Genomic DNA, 24,270 nt, shown 5'->3' on the forward strand with positions numbered 1-24,270 from the left:
TTTAATTAAAATTGTTTTATTGTAGATTAAAACATTGCCACACCACAGAAACACACGACGACTCCATTAACATGAGCAGTTTCAACATCACAGTATTTGTAGAAATTCATTCAATAGCTCATATACACCTTTGTCAACATTCATATCATTGCTTAATTCCATAACAGTGAAGTATATAATGATAAATAACCTGAAATGCCTTACCCCACTGAAGCTTAAATACTGTAATTATTGTCATTATTCCAAAACCAACCATCAAACCACACATAGCAAGTACTATACAAGCAAAAGCTTACACACGGCTCTGCCATTAAGTTATAGATTTTCAGAAACACATATAACTCTGTGTCATCTGATATGTTTGTATTCCAGACATAATACTCCCTAATTATACTATAGTCTTCTCCGTATATACAGTAATTGTAGACATGCATAGTTTCTTGAGTACAATATCCTGTCCTACAGGATCTTTCACCTATATATGCTTAAACCACATTTCTGCTGTGCCATTACACTTCTCAGTTTGCATAACCCTATCCTTATTGTAGTCAAAAATCATCTATCATGGTCTACAGGCACACGCTGTGCATCTTTGTGAACTTTAAGATGTGCTGTTGCTTTGTTGATTGCATTCATAAAGGCAAGTTGGTTGATCTTAATAGCAGCTTAATAATAAATAGTGCAACCACAACTCATGTCCTGATTGTACATTGTGATCAGTCTCATGCCTCCTAATCACCTGATTTCTTAAAAACTGTGACTGACTGATTTGAAGATGACATCATATAAGTCATTATTAACTCAATGACTTTCCACGCAGTTGATTGGTCGGTTTAAAAACTCAAAAGTACAGCAGCTGGAGTAACGCATATGACAATTGCACTCCAGCATCATGATGGACAAGATGGACGGTTTGTGTGCTGATGTGTTGTTTCTGTCTTTTACTCCATGTCAGTCTTTCTTTCTGGTTTCCATGTCAGTTCCTGCTGGTCGTGTCCAGGCAGAGCGAAGGACTTTCAGACATCCACGGATGATTCTGCGCATCCACATAATGTTCATGACATCCAAGGACACGCTGGAAATGACCCAGGCACAGCGGGCACCAATAGGTAACCGGTAGAAGTCATCTGTGCCGAAAACCGAGTACATATGGCTGTAGTAGCCTGGAATGACAGCGATCCTCACCAAGAAGAAGGTGAACGCCATTGCGACACCATTAAGCAGACTCGGTTTGGAAAGTTTGTGGTAGCCCAACATGTGAAAAAACCAACTGGAAAGCAAAATGTGAAAATTTGATCTTGTGACTTGTGATTTATTAGACGCATTTCGACATATTACTCACCGCTGGTTCACAAAAGGGGTGGAAAATTCTGATAGCAGCCGAAAATTTGCAAAGTAAGGCAAAATCCCTTGACTCTGTAGAGGAGAAAGAGGACAAAATGACCTTTGAAAGATTGAGGAAGTAATATTACACCTGGCCAGCTGGAAACACAACTCACCAGCACATAATAGTAAGCATAGAGGGCAGCGAAATGATGAATGACAAAGTATTTCTCTCCAATTGACTCCCATGAAGTGAACATGAGCAGGAGATCTGAGACAGGAACACAGTGCATGTTAACTGTTAGTGTTTCTATGATGTAAAAATAAATTTATTTAGTACGCATCTTAATTAGGGATGTGTAGTATTACAATATACATATACATATGCTGAGTATAATTGAGGACACCCCACTTTGAAAATTTATATTTTTTAGTCAATTTCTCAGTGAACGTAGGTAATGTATTTTGGTGCATTTGAACAAAACTGATTTATTAAAGAGATACATTTATTAAAATAATATTTTAGAAATTGAAAGGTAATACAATTAAATTCAATCAAAATATTGCAAATAGAAAAGTTACAACCTACAAAATTTCAACAACATTTTTCAATTATTTGGCTTCTCTTGATTTTTTATCTTTTTAAATTTGTATTTAATATTTTTCTATAAGATAAATTTGGCTGTACTAGTTTTTGGACCATTATCGTAAGTTATTTTGTAAGATGATAAGATAAGATGATTATTTTGTGAGAAGATTTTGTAATCTCCAGATTTGGCTTCAGTACTGACAAATGTATATGCACAAAAATATTGTATAGCTTCCTATTATAGAAGTATTTTGAATTTAAAAGATAGATTTGTGAGGGTGTACTTATATGTTGAGCACTGTACATTATATGGATAAAATAAATAGTCTATCGAGAACAGTTTACATTTTTTTTTTTTTTTTTTACAATATTTGTTAGGATTGTAAGCACACTCAAAAAATAACGCATTCGATGAACTCAATTAAATTGAGGGCAGGATTTCCATCTAATAAATTTGTTTAGCACCAACAAAAACAAAACTAATTACACAATCAAATGCAATTGAGTTGGTCCAACATGATTTTGATCAAATAAAAGTTTAAATACATTTTTATTTTTATTTAACTTAAACTCAAAGGTCTGATAATATCATGTATGTCTATGATGTGTTGTACATTTCAAAGTTTCTTAGTTTTATTTGAAGTTATCCTAAATGAATTAAAAGAGCAATCTTTAAGCATATTTCATGATTTGCACATACAGTTGGTTGAGACTAATCTTAGAACTACTTTTAGGACAGTTATTGTTCACTGAGCAAAGCAACAAACTGCATTTTTGCTAATTAGACTGCCAACAGACAAAGCATGGGTGCTTGTGCAAGGTGGTTCTCTCAAAACTCAAAGCATTGCATGAAAATCTTCTAAATAGTTAAACTAAAGTGAAGATTAAACTAACAAACCTTTCTATTAACTTTAGACACCAAAGATTACTTATATTGTCAACATTTCCCTCTATTAATTCAATTTCCATGCTGGGAATTACAAATCCCCCAACCAGGTAGTTGGATCAACACAATTCCTTCATGTTGTCCCAACACAAAATGCTTAAGTTAACTTAATGGCTTAAAATTTATGTGGACTGAACATCATTTTAAACAGTTAGTTTGAGCAGGCAGGAGTAATCGTTTTATTTTTTTTAGTGTATTAGTCTAATTGTTGTTTTTTAAAGTGGTTTCAATTTCAACTATATTTATTTTATTATTTTGTGCATTTTAATCAAACATTTGCCCAAAAGTTTCAAATAAAGTGAAAAAATAATCACATACTAATGAATACATTTTTGAGAATATACTTTAATATAGAATATATATATATATATATATATATATATATATATATATATATATATATATATATATATATATATATATATATATAAAATATTATATATATAAAATATTATATTATTACATAATAAAAATATATAAACTATTATTTGATGTAATTTCTAAAAAAAGGTGGTCTGTTTTTATATTTCATCATTAACGGGATATGATTTTTTTGACATTGCAAAAGCCCTTTTAATCATTATTCACAAAAATATATATGCAATGTACAATATATATTTTAAAGTAAAAAAAAAAGTGTTCATGAAATATAATGAACTAATAATTAAATAGTTTAAAAAACAGACTATACAATATACAATTTGAATACTAAATAATGTGTTTTTCTAACGTGTTCTTTTTACTTGATGTATCCATGAAATTTAGTATATGAAATTTATTTAATAAATGCATTTAATACATGTATTTATCAATAAATTAACAAATAAATTCACTCGGTCATTACTTTTAATTAAGAATTGTATTCATTTAAATAAGAAGAGAAAAAAAGCCTCATTGTAGATAAGATGCATTCAATTCATTATATGAATGAACTATATTTTGTTTTAATCTTTGCATTAATGAATTGATATAATGCCACATAAAGCACTCACCTGACATGAGATAGCCTGAGGTAACGGCCACATTTAGTTTCACCAGTGTGGCGTCTCCCCTGTTATCATAAATAAGAGTTTAAATAAGAAACAGTTTGTGATATCACCAACAACTTTAGACAGTAGACTGAAAAACTGGTGAGGAAACACTTTTCCCTTCAGTTATTGTTGTTTTTGTTCTGTTTAGACTTAATTAACTTAATTTAATAATTGGTTTAGAAACTATGTTTCCTCCAAAAATTAGTATAGAATCAGTTTTGCAAGTAAAAATTTAAATAAAATGTTAAACTAAACTAGTATTTTCTTGAAAATCATCCTCAAATAATCATTGTTTTATTGACAAAAATGATACTGGCCACAGTATGTTACATTACATCTTGTGCCACCATGATGCCTGTAATTCAGTGGTTCTCAATTTCAGTCCTTGGGTTGCCCTGCAGGATGAGGGATCCCGAGGACTGGAATTATAAACCACTATTGTAAATAAACTTCAAATCCTCACCAGACAGGATCTTTTTGGATAGATTCGTCAAAGATGTATATGTAAAGGCAGAAAAGTCCCACAACCAAGGCGTGCACTGTAGAGACGGCCCTTGGAGAAAACATAGACCCTCCAACTTCAGACAAATTCATTACAGAAGTGCACAACACTAAATAAAATAAATGAATCACATGCTCTTACAGTCAAAACATTATGTTTGCCCAATCATCTTATTTTAAGTTAGCTGGAAAAAAAACACAATTCAAAAAACAAAAACAAAGAGTTTTTTTTTTTTAGGACAACTTTTTTATTGTTTTAAGTTCAATCCACTTACATTTGTAAAAACTAATAAGCTAACTTAATTCCTTCATGTTGTCCGAACACAAATTGGTTGTGTGCACCCAACATTTTTCACAGTGTAGAAGATAAAGTCTGGCACCTGGAGTTCCACTCTGTCTTTTGTGTAGGGCTGAGCCTGAGAAAGCCTCCGCAGAGGTGCTGAAACACCCAAGGGCTTACTCTGTGGAAGAGCCACTGGAAGCTCAGGAAACTTCCTGCTACAACCACCAGCACCTGCGGGCTGAGAGGCTCCATGCCTGCTGAGCCCTAGAGAAAGAGAGATAAAAGCAAGACATTGACAAACATTCAGCAATAACTCTTCCACTGACACGACCCCCATCCCTCCCCTCCATCCCTTCCAATAATAACCACCCCCAACCTCACACCACTATTTCACAAATCCAAATGTTTCTTACTCCAGACCAGTTGCGAGCATAAAGCCCCCAGTCATCACCTGAGCTGCCGCAGTACCTCTCCACTGCCAAATTCCCCAGTACACAGGCGCATTTGCATATGTGCTGACACAGCTGCAACAGCCACCCAGAGGTCAGCTGACTCCAAAAACGTCTCAGATGGCTCCGTCTGTGATTTATAGGAATCACGCGTGGCTTTTTGTGGAGATCTCAGCGTCCCGTAACAAGCAGCTGATTGGGTGGCTTTAGCGCTGCGTGCACTAACTTCTATCCTGGCTGAGAGGGAGTGTGTGCATGTTACTCCCGCTATACATTCCTGCAGTGATCGAAATGAAACAGCAGGAAATCAATGCGTTCTGATCAATGTGGTATTGTTCTGGTCCACTGGGATGCGACCACTCCCCTGATTTGTCCTCATTTACCCTTGAAAAAGAAATCAAGCTTCGGTGCTTTTGGTAACTGGATAGTTGGTGGAAGTCATGCTGGCATGACCTTGTCAGATTTGAGTTCTACTGACATTTTGCATTCATGGATTTTTTGGATGCTTTTATTGTAAGGAGTGAAGATATTGGTAGAACCCAAGTGTGTTATTGATATGCGATTAACAGATATGGAAGGAGGTTGCAGAAGAGGTCAAATGGAGCGGAGACATGCACAACCTTTTGCTTTTTAAAAAACCTGAGTGTGTAAATGCACTAGTGTGCAATGTTATGGTGTCAATTCGTCAAATTCAATTGACAATAATGGATTTTCCATGAGCTGACAGCACATTAAATGCAGTAGATTTCTAATGCTATAGATTTTGTGGAAAAAAATGTGGAAATATGGGTGAAATAAGGTTCTGTCAATGTTCTATTTCCTGAAACAATACATTTATGTAAATATTAAATTTATTTATAGCTGTACTTACATAAGTGATGATAATATTTTTACAATCTTTAATGTTTTCAAGTTTGGGCTGGCAAATAGGTAAAACCTACTTGTAGTATAGTAGCAAAGTCTAAAGATGTAAATTAGCTGCATTATAATCTTTCTAAACATGTTTTTAAATAGATTTTGTCATAAATATGCCTGTTTTGGACAAAACTATTGTTACACAGAATAACAGAAGGAATGTTCTGTAAATGTTGGTTAAAATGTATGATATTCAATATTTTTGCTTAGGAAAAAGCAGGGCACATTTAGATGTATGAAAAAATGGCCAACATTAAAAATGTGTGTCGTGATGCCTGAAAAATCCCTTGACCTGTACGCTAAAACATAAAAAAGGCCATAAAACCCTGAAAAAAATGCAGTAGAAAATGTTGTCTTTCTCATTTTCAGTGTCTGATCAATCAGTCTTGCCATTTGCTTTCATTTGCAGTTAATTTTCTTTTGCGACAGCTGAATGACAAGCATTTAAGGGACTATTAAAGATGATATGCTCTCTTAGCAAGCAAATACAGCCAGTGCAATGCATGATCAGACTTACCCGTTCTGTTATAAAAGACCCATGTTGAACTGGCCATGGACTGCATTCATCAACTCAGCAGGACACGAGGATAAACACAGGGTGTAAGCAATCGGTACAGCCGCTCAGTTCACCTCAGGCAGGAACAAAAGAGACTGGCATAGAGATGCAAACACAAATCCCTTCTCTTCTTCTCTCCACTGTCCTTGTGCAGTCAGTAAGTGCTTTCTCTTGTACCGTCCAGTGTCATTTTATATCTTTGAATGAACATAATTACATAGCTGGACCACTAGATGGAGTGAGTTACCCAGTTGACTGAACATTCTCTCTGTGGAGCTCCAGACGTCATAAGCAAAGATGAGCCAAATCTTCATGACCAGTCACTGGTGAAGAAAATACAGTTGATCATCCCCTAATAACACATTACATTATTATACATACTAATAACATTGAGGTCTGGATAGATTAGATGGCAAACAAACAACCAGTTCTTATAATCAATGCCTTGGTGGCATTGTGCAAGAATAAAGATTCAAGTTTGAGAAAGGCTAAATTTGATGGCAAAATGCCTGGCTTAAAGTAATGGAATCAGCTTTGCTCCCAGTCATAAGTGGTGAGAATTTACTAGTAGTGGTGGTCCAAGGAGGAACAATCCACAAACTTGCATTGATGTTGGGCACCAAAGCTTTATGGATGCACAAGAGCAAAGAAAGCAGAGGATGTACCTTATGAAATGGTGCTGTTTTTGTAACATGAACTCACTCATCACTCATAGAAACTAGCACAAGTCCCAGTTCCCCAAGAGCTAGTCTTCCCGGTTGCACACCATCAGTTAGAACTCTGAAGTAAAACAAGCTGGCTAACAGTGACAATGCCTGTTGAATTGGAAAAAAAAAAGAGAATAGAGGATGTCGTAATAAAAAATATGATAATGGATGTGTATAAGTTATGTGAATGAAATAGCTAAATTGACTAAATCTCCAATGACAATTTGAACCTTTAGTGCTACGTGTTGTTGAGGCTGAAAAAAGAAGACAAGACACAAGGACAAAAGCAACAGGTAAATCTTGCTAACATTAGCTTTCTGATTGAGTATGCCTTATAACTAGGGGTTCACTAAAAGGAAAATTCCTGGCCAAAAACTGAAATGCTTTGTAATAATTGTTCTTTTATTTAATAATATAAAGTAAAACTTTTTACATTTAACTCATTAACTTAAACTATTTGTTGGTGTGTTCTGCTGCTCTTGCATTTTAGTTGGTGCAGCATCAAATCACCCTTGTGCAGTGCAAGCCAATGAAATGAATGGGATTTTTAGTGGCTGTAAAACAAAAATGTAATAATGTTAATAATGATAAGATAATTTTGGCTGCCAAAAATGTGTGGTGTGTTCTTACTTTTAACACTTCAAAATGTTTTATATTGTAGCAGTCACCCAATCAGCTTACACTTACATCAGCTATTGTTCTTATTGAAGTGGATTAAAACCTATTCTGATGTAGAGGATCCTTTAGTTCCCCCAAATGTTTTTTACTAGAAACAAATCTCTTCCCAGTTCCTGTAGTGCAAACACAGCAAAATTACAGCAGCATCTTCTTCCAATAGCTTCAGGAACTGTGATAAAGTTGTATTAATCCATACTATACGTAATTTAGGTATTTATTAGATAATTAGGTATTTGTGTAGGTAAAATGTGGACTTTAGGTATAATACACTGTTAATAATTTCCCTGTATAATTTAAAATAAGGGCAGCACGGTTGCGCAGTGGGTAGCACAATCGCCTCACAGCAAAAAGATCGCTGGTTCAAGTCCTGGCTGCGTCAGTGGACATTTTTGTGTGGAGTTTGCATGTACACCTCATGCTGGTGTGGGTTTCCTCTGGGTGGTTTCCTTCGGTTTTCCCCATAAGTCTAAATACATGATAGGTTAATTGGGTAAGCTAAACTGTCTATAGTGTGAATGAATGTGGATGAATGTTTCCCATTGATGGGTTGCAGCTGGAAGGGCATCCGCTGCATAAATCATACGCTGAATAAGTTGGTGGTTCATTCCGCTGTGGCGACCCTAGATTAATAAAGGCACTAAGCCGAAAAGAAAATGAATGAATGAATGAATTTAAAGTAACTTACTGGCAGCAGTTCGCCAGTAACTTACTGTTAATCAATTACAGGGCAAATAGTCTATTTACATTTACAACACCATTAATACTGCTGTATGTATTTACAGAATTGTATGTATATCTTTACTGTAAAATATACAGTACTTTTCACAATGCAACTTAAAAATACAGTAACGTACTGCATAACTGTCCCAAAGTAAGATACAGTTTACTGTAAAATTTACAAAAATCGTGAAAGGTGTATACTATTAAGTCACCAATAAGCATTGTTCAGGGATACATAAGGTACAAACATGACCCTAGAAAAAGGACTGTGCCAGTGATCGCTATTGTACCATCTTTGTAATGGTACTAGGCTGCATACCAATCAGAATTAACATTGAAAACACCTATAATAACCATGCAAACACTGCACTGTAAAAAATAAATCTGTAAAATTTACGGTATTTACCAGCAGCTGTGGTTGCCAGTACTTTACCGTTAAAAACACGGTACAAACCGTAAAAGTAATTTCTCATTTTTACGGTAAAATACCGTATTTATTCATTTATAGAGGTAATATGTCTGTATTTTAAATGACCAACATCTACACATCTTTTCGGGGTTGTACTGTAGCATTTTTACAGTTTTTTTTTTCGTTGAAATCACGGCCATTTTTTACAGTATGGTCTTTGGATTAGTGAAAGAAAGTTATCTTGTCAGATCAGTCATATTTTATTTTAAATCACACAGATGGCTGTGTATATATAAATGTGTGTTTGTGCCAGAACAGTGATTGCACCAATATGCACTGTGGGACAACGACAATCCGGCGGAGGAAAAGTGATGCCCTGAGCAGTCTTCTACTTGGAAACCACTTTATTCATGTGGGTGCAAATTGACATGCTACAGCAGCTAAACTTTTTTGCCTACCAGATACAACCCTTCAACACAATGCCTTGTTCTGCAGGTTAAAGCACACTGCCACCCTGCGCACACATTGTTTTGAAACATTTTAAGGGACATGAGTTTAAGGGTTTTACCTTCCTCTTCAGATTATCCAGATCTCAATAAATCTGTGGGATGTGCAGGATCAACTGAAGCCACATGACTCCTTCAGGGGTCTATTGGAGTCCAAACAGAGCACCAACTGGTCATAATGTTTTTGCTCCTTTGTGAATGTACTAGGAAAGAGTGGTTGTATGGACAAAGACGCTATTGGTGAATGAATGTTGTAGTAAGGTAAGCCCTGCCGTCTTTAATTTCCTGAACTCTCAGCTTAAACAGGATCTATTATCAGGCCTAACCAAGCAAAAATAAACCTCAACCTTGTTTAAAAATCCCTTCAGCAGTGTCTTCTTGTGTTTACTGCCATAATGGAGTAAGTTGAAGGCAGAGCGGTTAGTCCTGCCCTGCAGCTTCAGGTAATAACACCCCAACCCCTTCTATATAGTTGTTGTTGTTGAGTCCGTCTGCATTTTGCACCTCGGGGACGAAGCAACAAGGCATTCCTGTTTGATGAACCATTCATCCCGAAGGAGTGCTGCTCATGGAAAATAAAGGGATGTTGTCTCTAAATGCGTGTTCTAATATATTTCTCTCACTTATCAGCTCCGGGTTATATAACAGGATGGGGGAAACTAATAGCCTTCCACTGTCTCCTGTAGACGCTGAGGGAAATGAATACTGGAGAAACGAAAGCATAAGGAAATTCTGTTGCTGACAAAGCATTTCTTTTCACATCTCGTTGGGTGAAATATTATTGGTTTAGTCAATTTCATGTTTAATTGACAAAAATGTAACTTGTTAGAATGACGTATATTTTATGGCTTAAATATGATTCCATGCATTCTTCATATAAATGTAATACAAATCTGTAAATACTCTAATTAAAATTAAACTATGGTAATTATTACCTGAGGTTAGCCACAGAACTGTTTTGCAGTGGAAATGGGTCTCGTGCTTTTTCCATCTTAGACCAAATGTCTGGCAACAATCACTTGCAGTGGCAAACACACCTTGTTTTCCGGCGGTTTCTTTGTTCCATCACTATAGTGATGAGCTAAACACGAGCAACTATATCATTAAGATGCAAGTTTTGTCTTGTCTTAATTAATTGCTTGACAAAAAGGGATAATGGTACTTTCCATTTTGAGGATAAATCAGGTTGAAAGCTACATGTCTATAATGACACAACATCTTTTATCTTCCGACACGATCGGGTGATGATAAAATTATAGCATTGTATGATAGGGCACTGAACGCTGAGCTCAGACAAACAAGGTAGAGCTCGAATAAAAAGAGAAAGAGAAATCTGTCTGAGATGAATTCCTTCTGGCATTAAGTTATTGTTGCTTCCCGACACCAGTTGACAGCAATGTCTTCTGGGATGGGTCTTAGGAAACATATGCTGAAGGCTGAACTCCATATGTAGGATGTCCCACAGAAAAAAATGTCATAAAATCAAGGCCTCAACCTCCATTTATTTTTAGCATGTGTTAGACAGTTGACAATGCGTCACAATGACTAATCTACAATTGTGAATGCAATATACACATACTGGCCACTTTATTAGGTACACCTTACTAGGTTGGTTTGCCTTCAGAACTGTCTTAATCCTTTGGCATAGATTCAACAAGTTACTGTAAACATTCCTAAGAGATTTTGGTCCAAATTGACATGATAGCATCACACAGTTGCGGCAGATTTGTCTGCTGCACATCCATGATGCAAATCAGTACCACCACATCCCAAAGGTGCTCTATTGGATTGAGATCTGGTGACTGTGGAGGCCATTTGAATTCAGTGAACCTATTGTGATGTTCAAAAAACCAGTCTGAGATGATTCGTACTTGATGACATGGTGCATTATCCTGCTGAAAGTAGCCAGTAGAAGATGGGTACTCTGTGGTCAGAAAGGGATGGACATGGTCAGCAATAATACTCGGGTAGGCTGTGGCTCAGTTAGTACTAATGGGCCCAAAGTGTGCCAGGAAAATATCCCCACATCATTACACCACCAGCAGCAACCTGAGCCGTTGATACAAGCAGAATAATTCCATGCTTTCATGTTGTTGACTCCAATTTCTGACCCTACCATCTGAATGTCGCAGCAGAAATCGAGACTCATCAGACCAGGCAACATTTTCCCAATCTTCTATTGTCCAATTTTAGTGAGCCTGTGCGAATTGTAGCCTTAGTTTCTTGTTTTTAGCTGACATGAGTGGCACCCCGATGTGGTCTTCTGCTGCTCTAGCCCATCCGCCTCAAGGTTGGATGTGCTGTGCGTTCAGAGATGCTCTTTTACATACTATGATAGTAATGAGTGGTTATTTGAGTTACTGTTTCCTTTCTATCAGCTCGAATCAGTCTGGCAGTTTTCCTCTGACCTCTGGCATCAACAAGGCACAGAATTGCCGCTCACTGGATATTTTCTCTTTTTTGGATAATTAACACTAGAGATGATTGTGCGTAAAAATCCCAGCAGATCAGCAGTTTCTGAAATACTCAGACTACTCCATCTGGCACCAACAACCATGCCGCGTTCAAAGTCACTTAAATCACCTTTCTTCCCAATTCTGATGCTCAGTTTGAACTGCAGCAGATCGTCTTGATCATGCACCTAAATGCATTGAATTGCTGCCATATGATTATACATATATATGTATATATATATATATATATATATATATATATATATATATATATATATATATATATATATATATATATATATATATATATATATATATATATATATATATATATAAAATTAATTAAAATAATACATTTTATTTTTTTCTGATTATTATGAAAGCATTAATATCAAATTAACCTTTAGTAGCAGCCCTACTACAGATTTACAGTTGAAGTCAGAATGAATAGCCTCCTGAATTATTAGTCCCCCTGTTTATTTTTTCCCCCAATTTCCGATTAGTGGAAAGTTTTTTTTTTCAACACATTTCTAAACATAATAGTTTTAATAAGTCATTTCTAATAACTGATTTATTTTATCTTTGCCATGATGACAGTAAATAATATTTGACTAGATATTTTTTCAGGACACTTCTAATCAGCTTAAAGTGACATTTAAAGGCTAATTAGGATAATTATGTTAACTAGGCAGGTTAGGGTATAATGTATAACGGTTTGTTCTGTAGACTATCGAAAACAATTGTAGCATAAAGGGGCTAATAATTTTGTCCTTAATATAGTGTTTAAAAAATTAAAAACTGCTTTTATTCTCGCTGAACTAAAACAAATAAGACTTTCTCCAGAAGAAAAAATATTATCAGACATACTGTGAAAATTTCCTATTTAAAAGAAAAAATAAATTCAACGGGGGTCTAATAATTCTTACTTTAAAATTCTATAATAATTGGTCATAATATATTCTGTAATATAAAAGTATTTAAAGGTTAACTTTTTAAATGTTTTTTATTCATTTAAATTCGTATTTCCTGTCACACAAAATAAATTACATTTTGTAGGCTTTCATTTTAATTATTTTATTTTAGAGCAAAAATACTACGGCGAAGGCTTAAGTTTTTAATATTAATAAGGTATTTCGACGTCGCTTGATAACCTCGTAACGTCAAGCCTAAACTAATTAATATTCATAAACTAAATTTACATCTCAGCCATTTCACTCGCGCCACAATCCAGCGTCCGCCTTGCAGCCAATCAGGAAGGTAGACTGAGCTGCGTCATGGAGCCTCTTTAATATTCAAGACTCGATCCTTCGCCATAGTAGAATTCGTACATTCGTCTCCGTCTGCAGACTTCTGTTGCTGCTCTGTAATTACTTTGCTGAACAGGGACAGTTTAGTGCATCCGCTCAGCTGGGGCAATCGGCAGTCATAGTTGACTTGCCTAAACTCATATTTTGTTGTTTTAAGTCGTGCAAAGGATCTTTTTGCAAAAAGGGAAGCAAGAAGAGTCAGACAGATTTCTGATCACATCTTTGGTGCAATTCAACGAGAAATAAGAGACAATGACTCAGTTCAACAAGGGCCCTGCATATGGTTTATCTGCTGAAGTGAGAAGCAAGGTAAGCTTTTAATAATTTTGCAGTTTAAGTAACGCTGATCTTTTGCATTATAAATGTTAACTTAAATGAAAAAGTAACTGTCTGGAATTAAAACTGTTGAACTAGACCGCTTCTCGGACAAACATGTTTGTTTTGTAATCTAATCTACATTGTAAAATATCAACTAAAATTGCTATAGGTGGCCAAAGACGCTGCAGGAGACCCATTGTGTTTGACTCGCGTTAATTCCTGTGATTTGTTAGTTTTGAAACTTTTATGGTTGCGTCCTGTCGTTTTTTTTCCCTTTGTTTATGCAGATGAATCCTTACGTTTGTGCATTTATAACTAAAAATAAGTATTATTCGCGCAGCATAAAGCACGGGTTATCGATGAATGAAACTTTCTCTTTTTCGCACGCCACGAGTTTCGCTTTTGACGCCATGTTGATATGCTGCTTGTCAATTTCAAAACGCATAACTTGTCATTTTGTGCCCGCAAATCAAGTTTAGACATTGTAGTTGATAAAGCTTGCCTGCAGCCTTGTGTGTTTGTGGGTCATGGGGTCTTTTGTTGAGTTCAGGGTGGAGCTCCAGGTTGAGAGAAAGAGACTGCCTCTGTCTGTGTAGAGTCTCCAAACAACAACAATAAAAGCAGTCATTATCGGTCTAAATAAGCGGCGGTGTATAACTTACCTAATAAAGCTTTAGTAAAGTTAGCAACGTTATTTCCCCAGATTTCCGTAGAAATGTGTAAGGGAAAGTTTGGTCGAGATGATACACGTGCAGCATCTGTGATTTCGAAACGTACTTTTACTGTCTTTTTATGGCTTAATTTAAACAGCTGTCTAACATAATGTACTTTTGTATTAAAAATCTCTAGAGTAGATACCTTTTTGCGATTTTTTTTCTCAAGGGATGGTTCACCCAAAAATCACAGATAATGGAAAAGAACAGTTAACAGCATTCTTTGGAATTTCGTGTTAGAAGAGTGAATAATAAATGTTTACAATCATTTTTTGGGTGAACCCTTTAAATCGGGGTGCCCAAACATTTTCTTATAAAGGTTCAAAAACCAAACTTGATTGAGGCTAGTGGGCTGGCTGAAGGTAAAAATACTTAGCATGGGTCATCATTAACTAGTTTATTTAATAATGTTTTGAAATGACTAGAATACATTGTTTTATATTAACTAATACTTTTTTCACATTTTAATAATTAACTTATTGCAATAAAAACATAACTATCTAATTTATAACAGAATTACACTAGATTTTGCCTTGATTTGCTTCACAATGTCTTCTGCATAGTCCTCTATTCATCGAGTGACAGTGTTTACATTAAAAAAAAAAAAATCAGATTCATTTACAACAAATAAAGGAGCAGTAGGTGATCTGCCAAAATACTAACCGGTTAGCATAATATCTTTGAAACACAGTCCCTCCCCCATCGTCCATAGCCACACCTTCTGATTCACTTAAGCCTGGTTTATACTTCTGCGTCGAGTGATCGGCATGACCCATAGCGCATGCCTTGAGCATTGCAGTGCATTTGTGCATGCATTTTGTTTGGTGGTACAGATGTCCAGTACAGATGTCCAGTCTGCACGCTGGAATACAACGCTATTATTTCATGGCAGTGACGCAGCTTCAAAAATTCGTTTCCAACCGGAAGTACGAATTTGCTTGAAATAACGCAAAAACAACCAATTTACACTTTTTAGCAAAATACAGGTGTCCTAATAGTGTTTTTAGCAGTGTGGGACACATATACGACTGTCAACAGCTCAAAAATTGTGTTTTGGTGTTTCGTGACCCTTTAAAAAATACTTTAGCCATGGTGTCGTCCTTCCTTCAGCTTGCAAAAGTAAATCTGATATTAATTCAAGATTTTAAAAAGTTTTTATTCAGCATTTGATTTTATGGCAACTGTGATTGTCTCATGTTCACATGAACGGGCAAATGGCAGATCTGCATGAAGTGATGCACAGTGGTACAAATCTACATATGCTGACAGACAGTTTGGGCTATTTATCAGAATTATGGGAGATGTCGGCCTGACAATATTTAATTTTATGAACATTTTTTTGTTTATCCCTTACCCAGAATATAGAAATGCATATAACATTTAGATCATTTACTGTAATCATTACTCTTGGAATGTGAAGAAACTTTCAACCAGCACAACAAAAATGTTTCTGAAGACAATCACCTACTGCACCTTTAATTAAAATATTTTCAGTTTACTTTTTTTTTTTTTTTTTTTGTAGGTCAGCTTTAAAACAAACAAAAAAGGTTACGTCAAATTAGAACTGATGATCTCTGTGCTAAAGGCGTTAGCCCCAATCCTTTCCATCATACTCTGATGGGCCAAATCAAAGGTTACAATAGGCCAACTTTGGGCATGTCCGCTTTAAATATTTTGATTATTGTATCGCAAGCAGGTTCTCTGGAAAATAGAGTTAAGACTAAACAGCACTTTAAATCAAATTCAATTACAGCTTTTTTTCTGAATGCAATATTGTGCGTCTGCAGACCGGTGTTTCTTTTGCCCTTTTTTACTTGACTGTTGTGTACATTTATACTGCACATCGAAAAAATAAAGTGGATCTTTGTTACATAGAGTCCTTGTACACGTAAATTGGAGTACATAATTTATAAAACCAGAGATAAAGATAGATGGTAACAGTATACTCCTTTTAAATTATATTAAGTTTTATTCTTGATTTATATGCGCCCACAATATAATGAAACCTAAGGGGATTCTTTTTCTCAGTTCCTAGAACTACTTGCCACTTTTTGGCATGTTCACATCGCAGGAACTGAGAGCAATTTTGTTTATTGAAACACCATTTGCGAGCACTAAATGATATAGCTAGGATGATAAATTGATTTATTCACCAATATTGTGTCAAAGCATTTAGTCAATTTAAGTCAAATTGATAATTGCTTATTAGTTACCCTTATGCCTAGTTCAGACTGCGTGATTTTAGCCCCGATTTTGGCTCACTGACAGGTTTTGAGAAATCACCGACAAATGCCTGAAATCACAGGCAAATCGCTGCTCATGCACGTGAGTGACAATCACACAGTATGAACGATCAAAGACACGATCTGAGAGAATCGCCGATGAGTCGCCGATGCCTGTGAGATATTTGTCATGCTAAATATCTGGAGCTGTCGGCGATTTAAATCATGCCGTGTGAATTGAGTTTTGACTGAAAATAACATCAGCCATCACCTACAGCCAATGAGAGAGCAGCTTTCACTTGTGTGTGAGTGTATATACCTGCTGCAGGCCAGCGGGAGGCTGGGGGAGAAGTTAAAAGCACTCTTTTTCGGTTTATTTGGACCCACGAAATGGAGGAAAAAGTAGTGGAGGTTTGACAGGACTCAGGAGCAACCGTGTCTGTTTGACGTTTCATACAGAAAGAAATTAGTTTATTATCAACTTAAGTTGAGAAGAAATGGCTAATTCCCTTTAAACCCAGGTGAGCAAACATGTACATGTTCTACCCCATTAAAGGCTTCTTTCTCATTATGTAGTTAATAACAAAAGATATACTACATGTTTTTGGCTGTGAGACGTAGTTTGGACGAAGTTGTCGGCGATTCTCCCTATAGTAAAGTTATGCAATGTGAATGTCCATGTCGTCGAACCATCTTGCAGTGTAAACAAAGCAGCGACGAAACGCTAGCCCAGATAGTCATGCAGTGTGAAAACATCTGTGACACGACTACTTTTAAAATCATGCAGTCTGAACTCGGCATTACAATAACAGATGGGTGTGTTGGCACTGTCATCAATATAAACATCCCAGCTTGTTTATCCACTCAGACTTGATTCTAGGCGGGCTGATAAAGATTGCAGCTAACTCAACTCATGGAAATCCTTTATATTTAAACCAATCAGAGGATGACTGAGGATCTGCAAAAGTGTTTCTAGAAAAGTGTGCCATATGTGTCAGATGTTTAGCCTGTTTCCACTGAGTGGTACAGTATGGTTTGGGTCACCTATATCAGGCCAAAAGGGTACCAATGGTGGGCGTGGTGTACGACAGAAAGTTTCAGTTGACGTCATTCTCGCTCCAGGAAAAATGTCTAGAGTAAAGCTGTATGGGTTCTTCATATATCATGAGAAGCTTTTCCTTTGTTTTGTTTTTGCATGCTTCACTCTCACGTTTGTCTGTTTCTGAAAGGATAGGATGTCTGAAGCACTTTAGTCACGTGCACGTTATTATCATCAGCTCAAAGTTTGTTATTTCAAATATAGATTCGCAGCGAGCTCTCTCAAGAAAGTGAAACCGCTTGCCCTTTAGATGGCTTCTTAAACAACGACAGGGTAGATTCTGCTTTTCTTGGCCTTGTGGCTGTTCAACCAGACGATGACAAGATTTGAGCTTGTGTCGACCATGGCTTGTTATTATATGTATTATTACGGTGTATTGTCTCAGCTGTGTTTTTAAAAATGGTGGTTCCCCTGTTTTCATTCTCCTGGCTTGTTGCACGAGCTATTGACGCTTCTCTGTAAACCAATAGCATTCAGCTTCGCATAGAGCTCTACTTTTGGTACCCTTTTGTTGTACTAGGTACCCTTTCGAAAGGGTACCCAAAAAGTGGTACAGTTCACTTTTTAGTAACTTTTGACATTGGGAACAGCCATAAAAGCGTACTAAACCGTACCGTACCACTCAGTGGAAATTGTAATTATAGTGATGCATTGTTGTTTACCAGTGTCATGTGAACATATCAGGAAGTTCAACCAATAAAAATAATTCTCGGGTTTGGTGGGTGGGTAATCTGCATATTGTATGAGGAACGATGATTAAAGACCAACTGAGTTCTATTTTACATCAGGAGCACACTTTGATTGGTTTGCCCATACAGATTGGCAGCTTTTTAAAGCATCATTCAGCAGAGTGATGGCGACAACACATTTTTAATAATTATTTGCAAAAATGTTTTTACACACGTTTAAGGTAGTTTTGGACTTGTGTGAGAAATGGTTATTTAGAATAGAGGGCAATGGAAACGCATTTGCCGAAAAATCTCTGACTTGGCGTATATTCACTTACTTGACCAATCAGCTAATTCCACTGACCTTTACTGTGGGTTACTATTGCTACAGTCAGTTACTCTAACTTGATATAAACACCTAATTTGCATTTGGGATTTTATTTTGTTATTTGTTTATTTAACCTGTATAACTTATGTTTGCGCTCTGCCAAAACATGATACCTGAAAACTAGTAATAGATTTAAAAGACCAAAGAGTGGTTAAATAGAGACAAGTTGAATCAAATATCATGTTTAGCAATTTTAGTGAGATGAGATCCAGCAGTAAATCCTTGATGAACTCTCTGATGTGCACTGCTCTCACCTGAGGTGCTCAAAACACCCGCTGACTGCCTGGACGTATGCAGCGAATACCAGAGTGTGTGTGTGGTTACGTGATGTGTTTTTTTCAGCAGTATAGTGTGGACTGAGAGCTTTTCAGAAACACTAGGTGAAACACCAGTGTGGACGAGGATGGTTGTCATTCTACAACACTGTTTTAAAATTAAAATTTATTAGTATAAATGGAGCCCAATTATATTAAACAAGATTTCCATCACCATGTGTGTTTGGTGAGAATGCAGGAGGTTTGAGCAAACAGGGTAAACCACAGTGAGGTGATGTTTTCTGGTGATGTTTTCCTCTGCCATCTTCAGAAGTGTGAAGACCATTACCACCAGCTGACTTTCATTATCGCTCGTTGAGTTCTTGTGAATATCTGAAGAAAATTTGCCGTTGGACACTTATTCATAGGGGAATATTTCTGTGTGTGTGTGTTTTACCCGTATTGAATTTGTATTCAGTTCTTGACAACAACCTTCGGTTCTTTTTACTACCTGACCCACATGGTCTTTGCTTTATCCATAACCAAACCATAAATAAATAAAGTTACAAACAAATTACCACCCATCAGTAATTTTTTTTTTCCATGACTCTGGCATGAATAGGCATAGTGATCTGTGTCGTTCCAATGGCTTTTCCCACAGCTGATGGAGGAGATGAGAGTTCTGTTGGAGTTCACTGTAGTGCATACATTTTCATTGTTTTCTCTGCAAAATCCTCACCACGTGCGTGGATTTAGGAGACATTTGTGCAGAATGCATCTTTGCACCTAAAAATGCCAAGCGCAGCGCTCAGGAACAGATAAACTATTGTTAAATGAACTTGCTGAAGTAAAAAGCCTGCAATGCTTGCCCTGCGTTTGTGCTCTTCTTATTGGCCCACTGCTCTAACTAAACGCGAATGATTGGTTAATATCAGCCATCAAACACTCAGTCAATGCCTTCTGCCTTCAGATGACAGGAGCTACAACCGCGAAAATGTGAAGCGCTGAAGATGAGAGAATGAAAATAACACTGACAGATTTACCCACAGTTACGGAAAATGGCACACCATTTACACTTTTCCAAGAGTGGATATAAGACTTCTAGTGGTTTCAAGTCCGCTATGAAATAACTAAAGCCATTCACAATAAATCGATGGCATCGTCTATCGACACAACATTAGTATTTAAATATGTAAATAGTTTAATATGTTTTACAATATGAAGATACATACTTGACATGCAAACATAATTACAAATGCTTTGCTGTGCTCACCAAGCCAAAGGTTTGTGGTGTCGCTTTGTAAAGAGAAACATAAGTACCTGCAATTTTTTTACAAGAAGTAACTTCAAAAGTTTGCAATTGGCACACAATAGTACGTGACTAAAATAATTAATTTCTGATTAAATTATTTGTTTAAATCCAATATTTTATTATAAATTTCCTCCTATGCTTATTGAAAAATGTTGATTTGGTTCTCAAAAAACGTTTACTATCAATGTTTGATAACATTTTGATAACGATAAACGTTTATTATCAATGTTGAAAGCTTTTCTGCTTTATTTGGAAGGTGTTGTGTTTTTAGGATACATTAATGAATAAAAGTTTGAAACGACAGCATTTATTTGAAATAGAAGTATTATCCTTCATATAAATTATATAATAGCACGACTGCCACATTTGGTCAATTTCAATATCAATAAATAATCAGTATTTGTATTTTCGTTGATTGGCAAATATATATTAAATTCTGAATTCACTTTAAATTCATATGTGCACAAATTCAATCGATATTCTCCTGCAGTTTTCTCAAGATTCACCAGAGCATTAGATTTCCAATATGTAATGGACACTTGGTTGTTATGCAAACAAATTGTGTAGTATGCGTATATGTGTGTAAATATATGCTTATATCACAGGCCACATTATTTTGTCTGTTGGACATTTCCAGAGCAACAGGGTGAATAATTGATCAGCAGAAACAGCTGTGCTGTTCACCAAGGTCTTTAACAGCATGATATCTTTGTTCGAGCTTTTCCCTCAAGCAAATGTATCACCACATTTTAGGCAGGATGCTTTTCCAGCTCTGGCTGGATTCCCCGAGTACTTCCTGCAAGTGTTTCTTCTTTTTATTATTTACACATTTTACCCCCACACACGAATGGTTTTGTACATAAGGCCAGCAGAACTCCCAACATGATGTTCTCACTGTGCCAAACACAGATGTTCTCCCTCTATTCTGTGTCCTTAGGAAGTTCAAAAACTTCTGGGGAAGTCAAAAAAGGTATCTGTGTGCTAGAACACATTTTTTCCCTACCATCTATTTCTTTAAATGCTCGAGTACACACAAGATCTATTGTACAGCAGATGGAAAGTGGACAGCTGGATGAGAAGACACTACCAATTTCCTAAATTCAAAGCAGTATATCTTTAAATGCTCCACAGAAGAGACTGAAAAGATGAAAGATGTGAGATTTGAGAAGGGTTTGACTTTGGAGAGACTTTGCTCTCAACCCCATTTGGCCTCTGTTTTATGTTGCGCCTTTTATTTCATTGGGAATTCTGTTGAAGTTGAATGGAAAGATCAGTAGTGTGTGTGAATGCTTTGCATGCCTGCATCTTTGCTTGCCATTTATATCTCCCTTCAACCCCTTTATTTTGAATTTGGCTTGAAAAATTAGGTGTTTAGAAGATGTTTAATTAGAGATGAACTAGTAGACGTATCAATCCTGCAATTACACGATGATTATAAAAGCCATGTAAGAAATCGATTATCGGAAACTTGCTTTTTTAGAGATTAATTCTAACACATTGCACAATAATAAGATATTACTAACAAGTTAAGTAAGGGATAAATGGGTGATAAAATGTATGTTTAGCAAAATGCTCCTCTTAAGAGGTGTTTATTGCTAACAAATTAGTTATGGACACAGAATTGCTTTCCTGTATAATATAATAATCAAACAATAATCAAACCTCAATATTTTGATCTTTATATGATTAAGACAATATTCCGAGTCTACCATGTAAATTTTTTTTAATAATTTTTTTTAATAATTAAAAAAAAAAATTATTTTAGATTTTTTTTCATGTAGATCAGCTGGTTTGTCTATAAGCTGACATACGAGCGATCCGCTGATGAATCGCGGCTTATAATGCTCAAGTGTCCCTGCATTTGTGGTTGCACTCAATAAACAATGCAAGTGTAGTATAAGCAGTGAATGGTTTAGTCCAGATTTACCCCCACGCATTTTATCTAATGGTATAGCCCTGATGTGTGCGTGTTGCCTTTGCCTGTGTGCGCACTGGTGTTGGAAAGAATAAAGTTATTCTATGTGTAGCCCGCAGTGCGTGTATTAATAGCGTCAAAAAACAAAAGTTACAAGACGAAGTTCGACCAACTTTAAAATGATTTTGAGGTGAAGGTGGGAAAGGGCCATCATCGCAGCTTGCGTTTATGGTTTATGTGCTTCATGATGTCCTCCATCATTCAGAGGATTTTGTGGGTACGAGAGAGGTCTCAGGTCTGGTGGGAGCAAACTGTGGCGCCTGATCACTTTCCCCCTGTATGTTTCCTCGGTTGTTTACCGCGTCGGCATCTCCACACACACTCTTCTTTCTGTCATTAAACCGCGGAGAAGCACCACATTGTCGCAAGTTTAATGATGTACAGAACGGAATGCCTCAATATCAATCCGATCTGCCTGATTACATGACAGTCGCAGTGTTACATATCCGATCTATATCTGATTTATTTCCAGTTCCACATATGAAGGAGTCCTGAAACCGATCTCTGAATATCTGAATGCATGCATTTTTTTTGTGTTTACAGTGTCATAGAACAGATCTGATCTGTGTCACGTATGAGCAAAAAATCGAAACACATTTAACTGGCAGTGTAAACGGGGCCTAATAGTCTTCTCTGTAGTGGCAACGAGCCATCACTGGCAATTTAAAAATGAGTTTCAGCCAGCCAAAGTGGCTAGTGCGAGTGGCTGTTTAACCCGCCACAACTGAAATCTACCCGCATTTGGCGGATGTTAATGTAAAGCCCTGTATGTACATTTGTGTTTACGTATATATTCTAGTGTTGAAAGATGTCCACATTGTTAACAATGGCACACATACCTTGGGCCTATGTGTGATAAGTGAAGATTGTTTCTTTCTTCAGTGTGTATAAGGACAATTAATAATATTCCTTTCCACTTCTGCTTGTCATCCCCCTGTTGTTCATTCACCTGAATCAGGAGCTCTCCAAGGACCGATGATGTACTCATGCATGCGACGCATCAATGGTCCTTTTGTTTGAATTGTCTCAGTTTTGACACCAACCCATTTCCTGTCGCCCTAATGCTGACACACAGCTGAAGAATAAGCAGCCACAACAGGATATAGAGCATAACCATTGTTCAAGAGATACAGATTACTTTAATTTTTCTGTTTGCAGATAATGATTTTAATGTGTTTACCCTGAAGACGTTGTTTTTTGGGGGGTTTCCAATGTCACAAAATGGCTCCTCATCAATATCATAAAAATAACAATGGTTTGGGAGGGGCAGTAACATACAATAAATAAATCATAACTTATCTTGCAATATCAGTGCGTTCAAATGTTGATTGCACATTTTTGGCTTAAATTGATTATTGTGTAATATAATAGGGCTGCACAATATTAGAAAAGTCTGACATTTTGATATCATGTTTTGCCGCTATAAGAGTATAATTTCACCAAATGACTTGAATAGCTTTCATTTAAAGCAAATAAGCAAACAAATATGATCCCACTTGCTTTTTGAGCATTGTTGAGCGAGTTGTTAAACGTTTATAATTGGTCATGCGCTCAACAGAAAGGGCTGCATTTGGCTCTAATGCACAGGTGCTGTTCACCGATAAGTGACACTGATGAACAGATGCTGTGATCACAGCTGATCCATGATAGACATGGTGGTGAAAACTCGCTCTGCAAACACACACTTGTATGTGTCCAGACGTTTCACTGTAATGGCCAAGATGAGAGGAAACATGGAGGATGGAGTTTACTTTCATTTTCTTTATAGCAATAAAACAGGGCTTTTGCTGTAACTTCAGTGTCAGTGAAAGAGTTTCTATGTTTTAATTACTCCTGCTCTCCTTTCTCAAATATGTGATAAATTATGTCAATAGTACATAACGGGTTATGATAATGATTACTGAACCGATATCGAATTGTCCCCATCTGCAACACGGTGCACCAAAGA

At 36.4% G+C, this 24,270-nt stretch overlaps 2 protein-coding genes across 26 annotated transcripts in view; one reads left to right on the top strand and one right to left on the bottom strand.

The window, feature by feature from the left end:
* si:dkey-10f21.4 lies at positions 1 to 14,304 on the bottom strand. Of its 25 annotated transcripts, none has more exons than XM_073910470.1 (10): positions 14,194 to 14,304; positions 9,676 to 9,756; positions 7,296 to 7,408; positions 6,555 to 6,916; positions 4,771 to 4,937; positions 4,353 to 4,442; positions 3,851 to 3,909; positions 1,500 to 1,594; positions 1,343 to 1,416; positions 1 to 1,270 (listed from the first exon to the last, which is right to left on the bottom strand). In XM_073910470.1, exons 5-10 carry the CDS (start codon positions 4,923 to 4,925, stop codon positions 952 to 954), a joined length of 792 nt encoding a protein of 263 aa, XP_073766571.1. In that variant the 5' UTR covers positions 4,926 to 4,937; positions 6,555 to 6,916; positions 7,296 to 7,408; positions 9,676 to 9,756; positions 14,194 to 14,304; the 3' UTR covers positions 1 to 951. The 25 variants fall into 25 exon arrangements, with proteins under 25 accessions (XP_073766571.1, XP_073766582.1, XP_073766574.1 ...); XM_073910481.1 differs by having other exon boundaries at positions 6,555 to 6,945; XM_073910473.1 differs by having other exon boundaries at positions 7,259 to 7,408.
* Positions 13,384 to 24,270, top strand: part of cnn3b (calponin 3, acidic b) — a 26,875-nt gene continuing 15,988 nt past the window's right edge. The window contains exon 1 of the mRNA NM_001024073.2: positions 13,384 to 13,682. Coding sequence (NP_001019244.1) covers positions 13,626 to 13,682 — 57 coding nt within the window. The 5' untranslated portion in view covers positions 13,384 to 13,625. The remainder of the gene's footprint in view (positions 13,683 to 24,270) is intronic.

Source organism: Danio rerio, chromosome 2 (assembly GCF_049306965.1).
Source record: "Danio rerio strain Tuebingen ecotype United States chromosome 2, GRCz12tu, whole genome shotgun sequence".
Taxonomy (NCBI): Eukaryota; Metazoa; Chordata; class Actinopteri; order Cypriniformes; family Danionidae; genus Danio; species Danio rerio.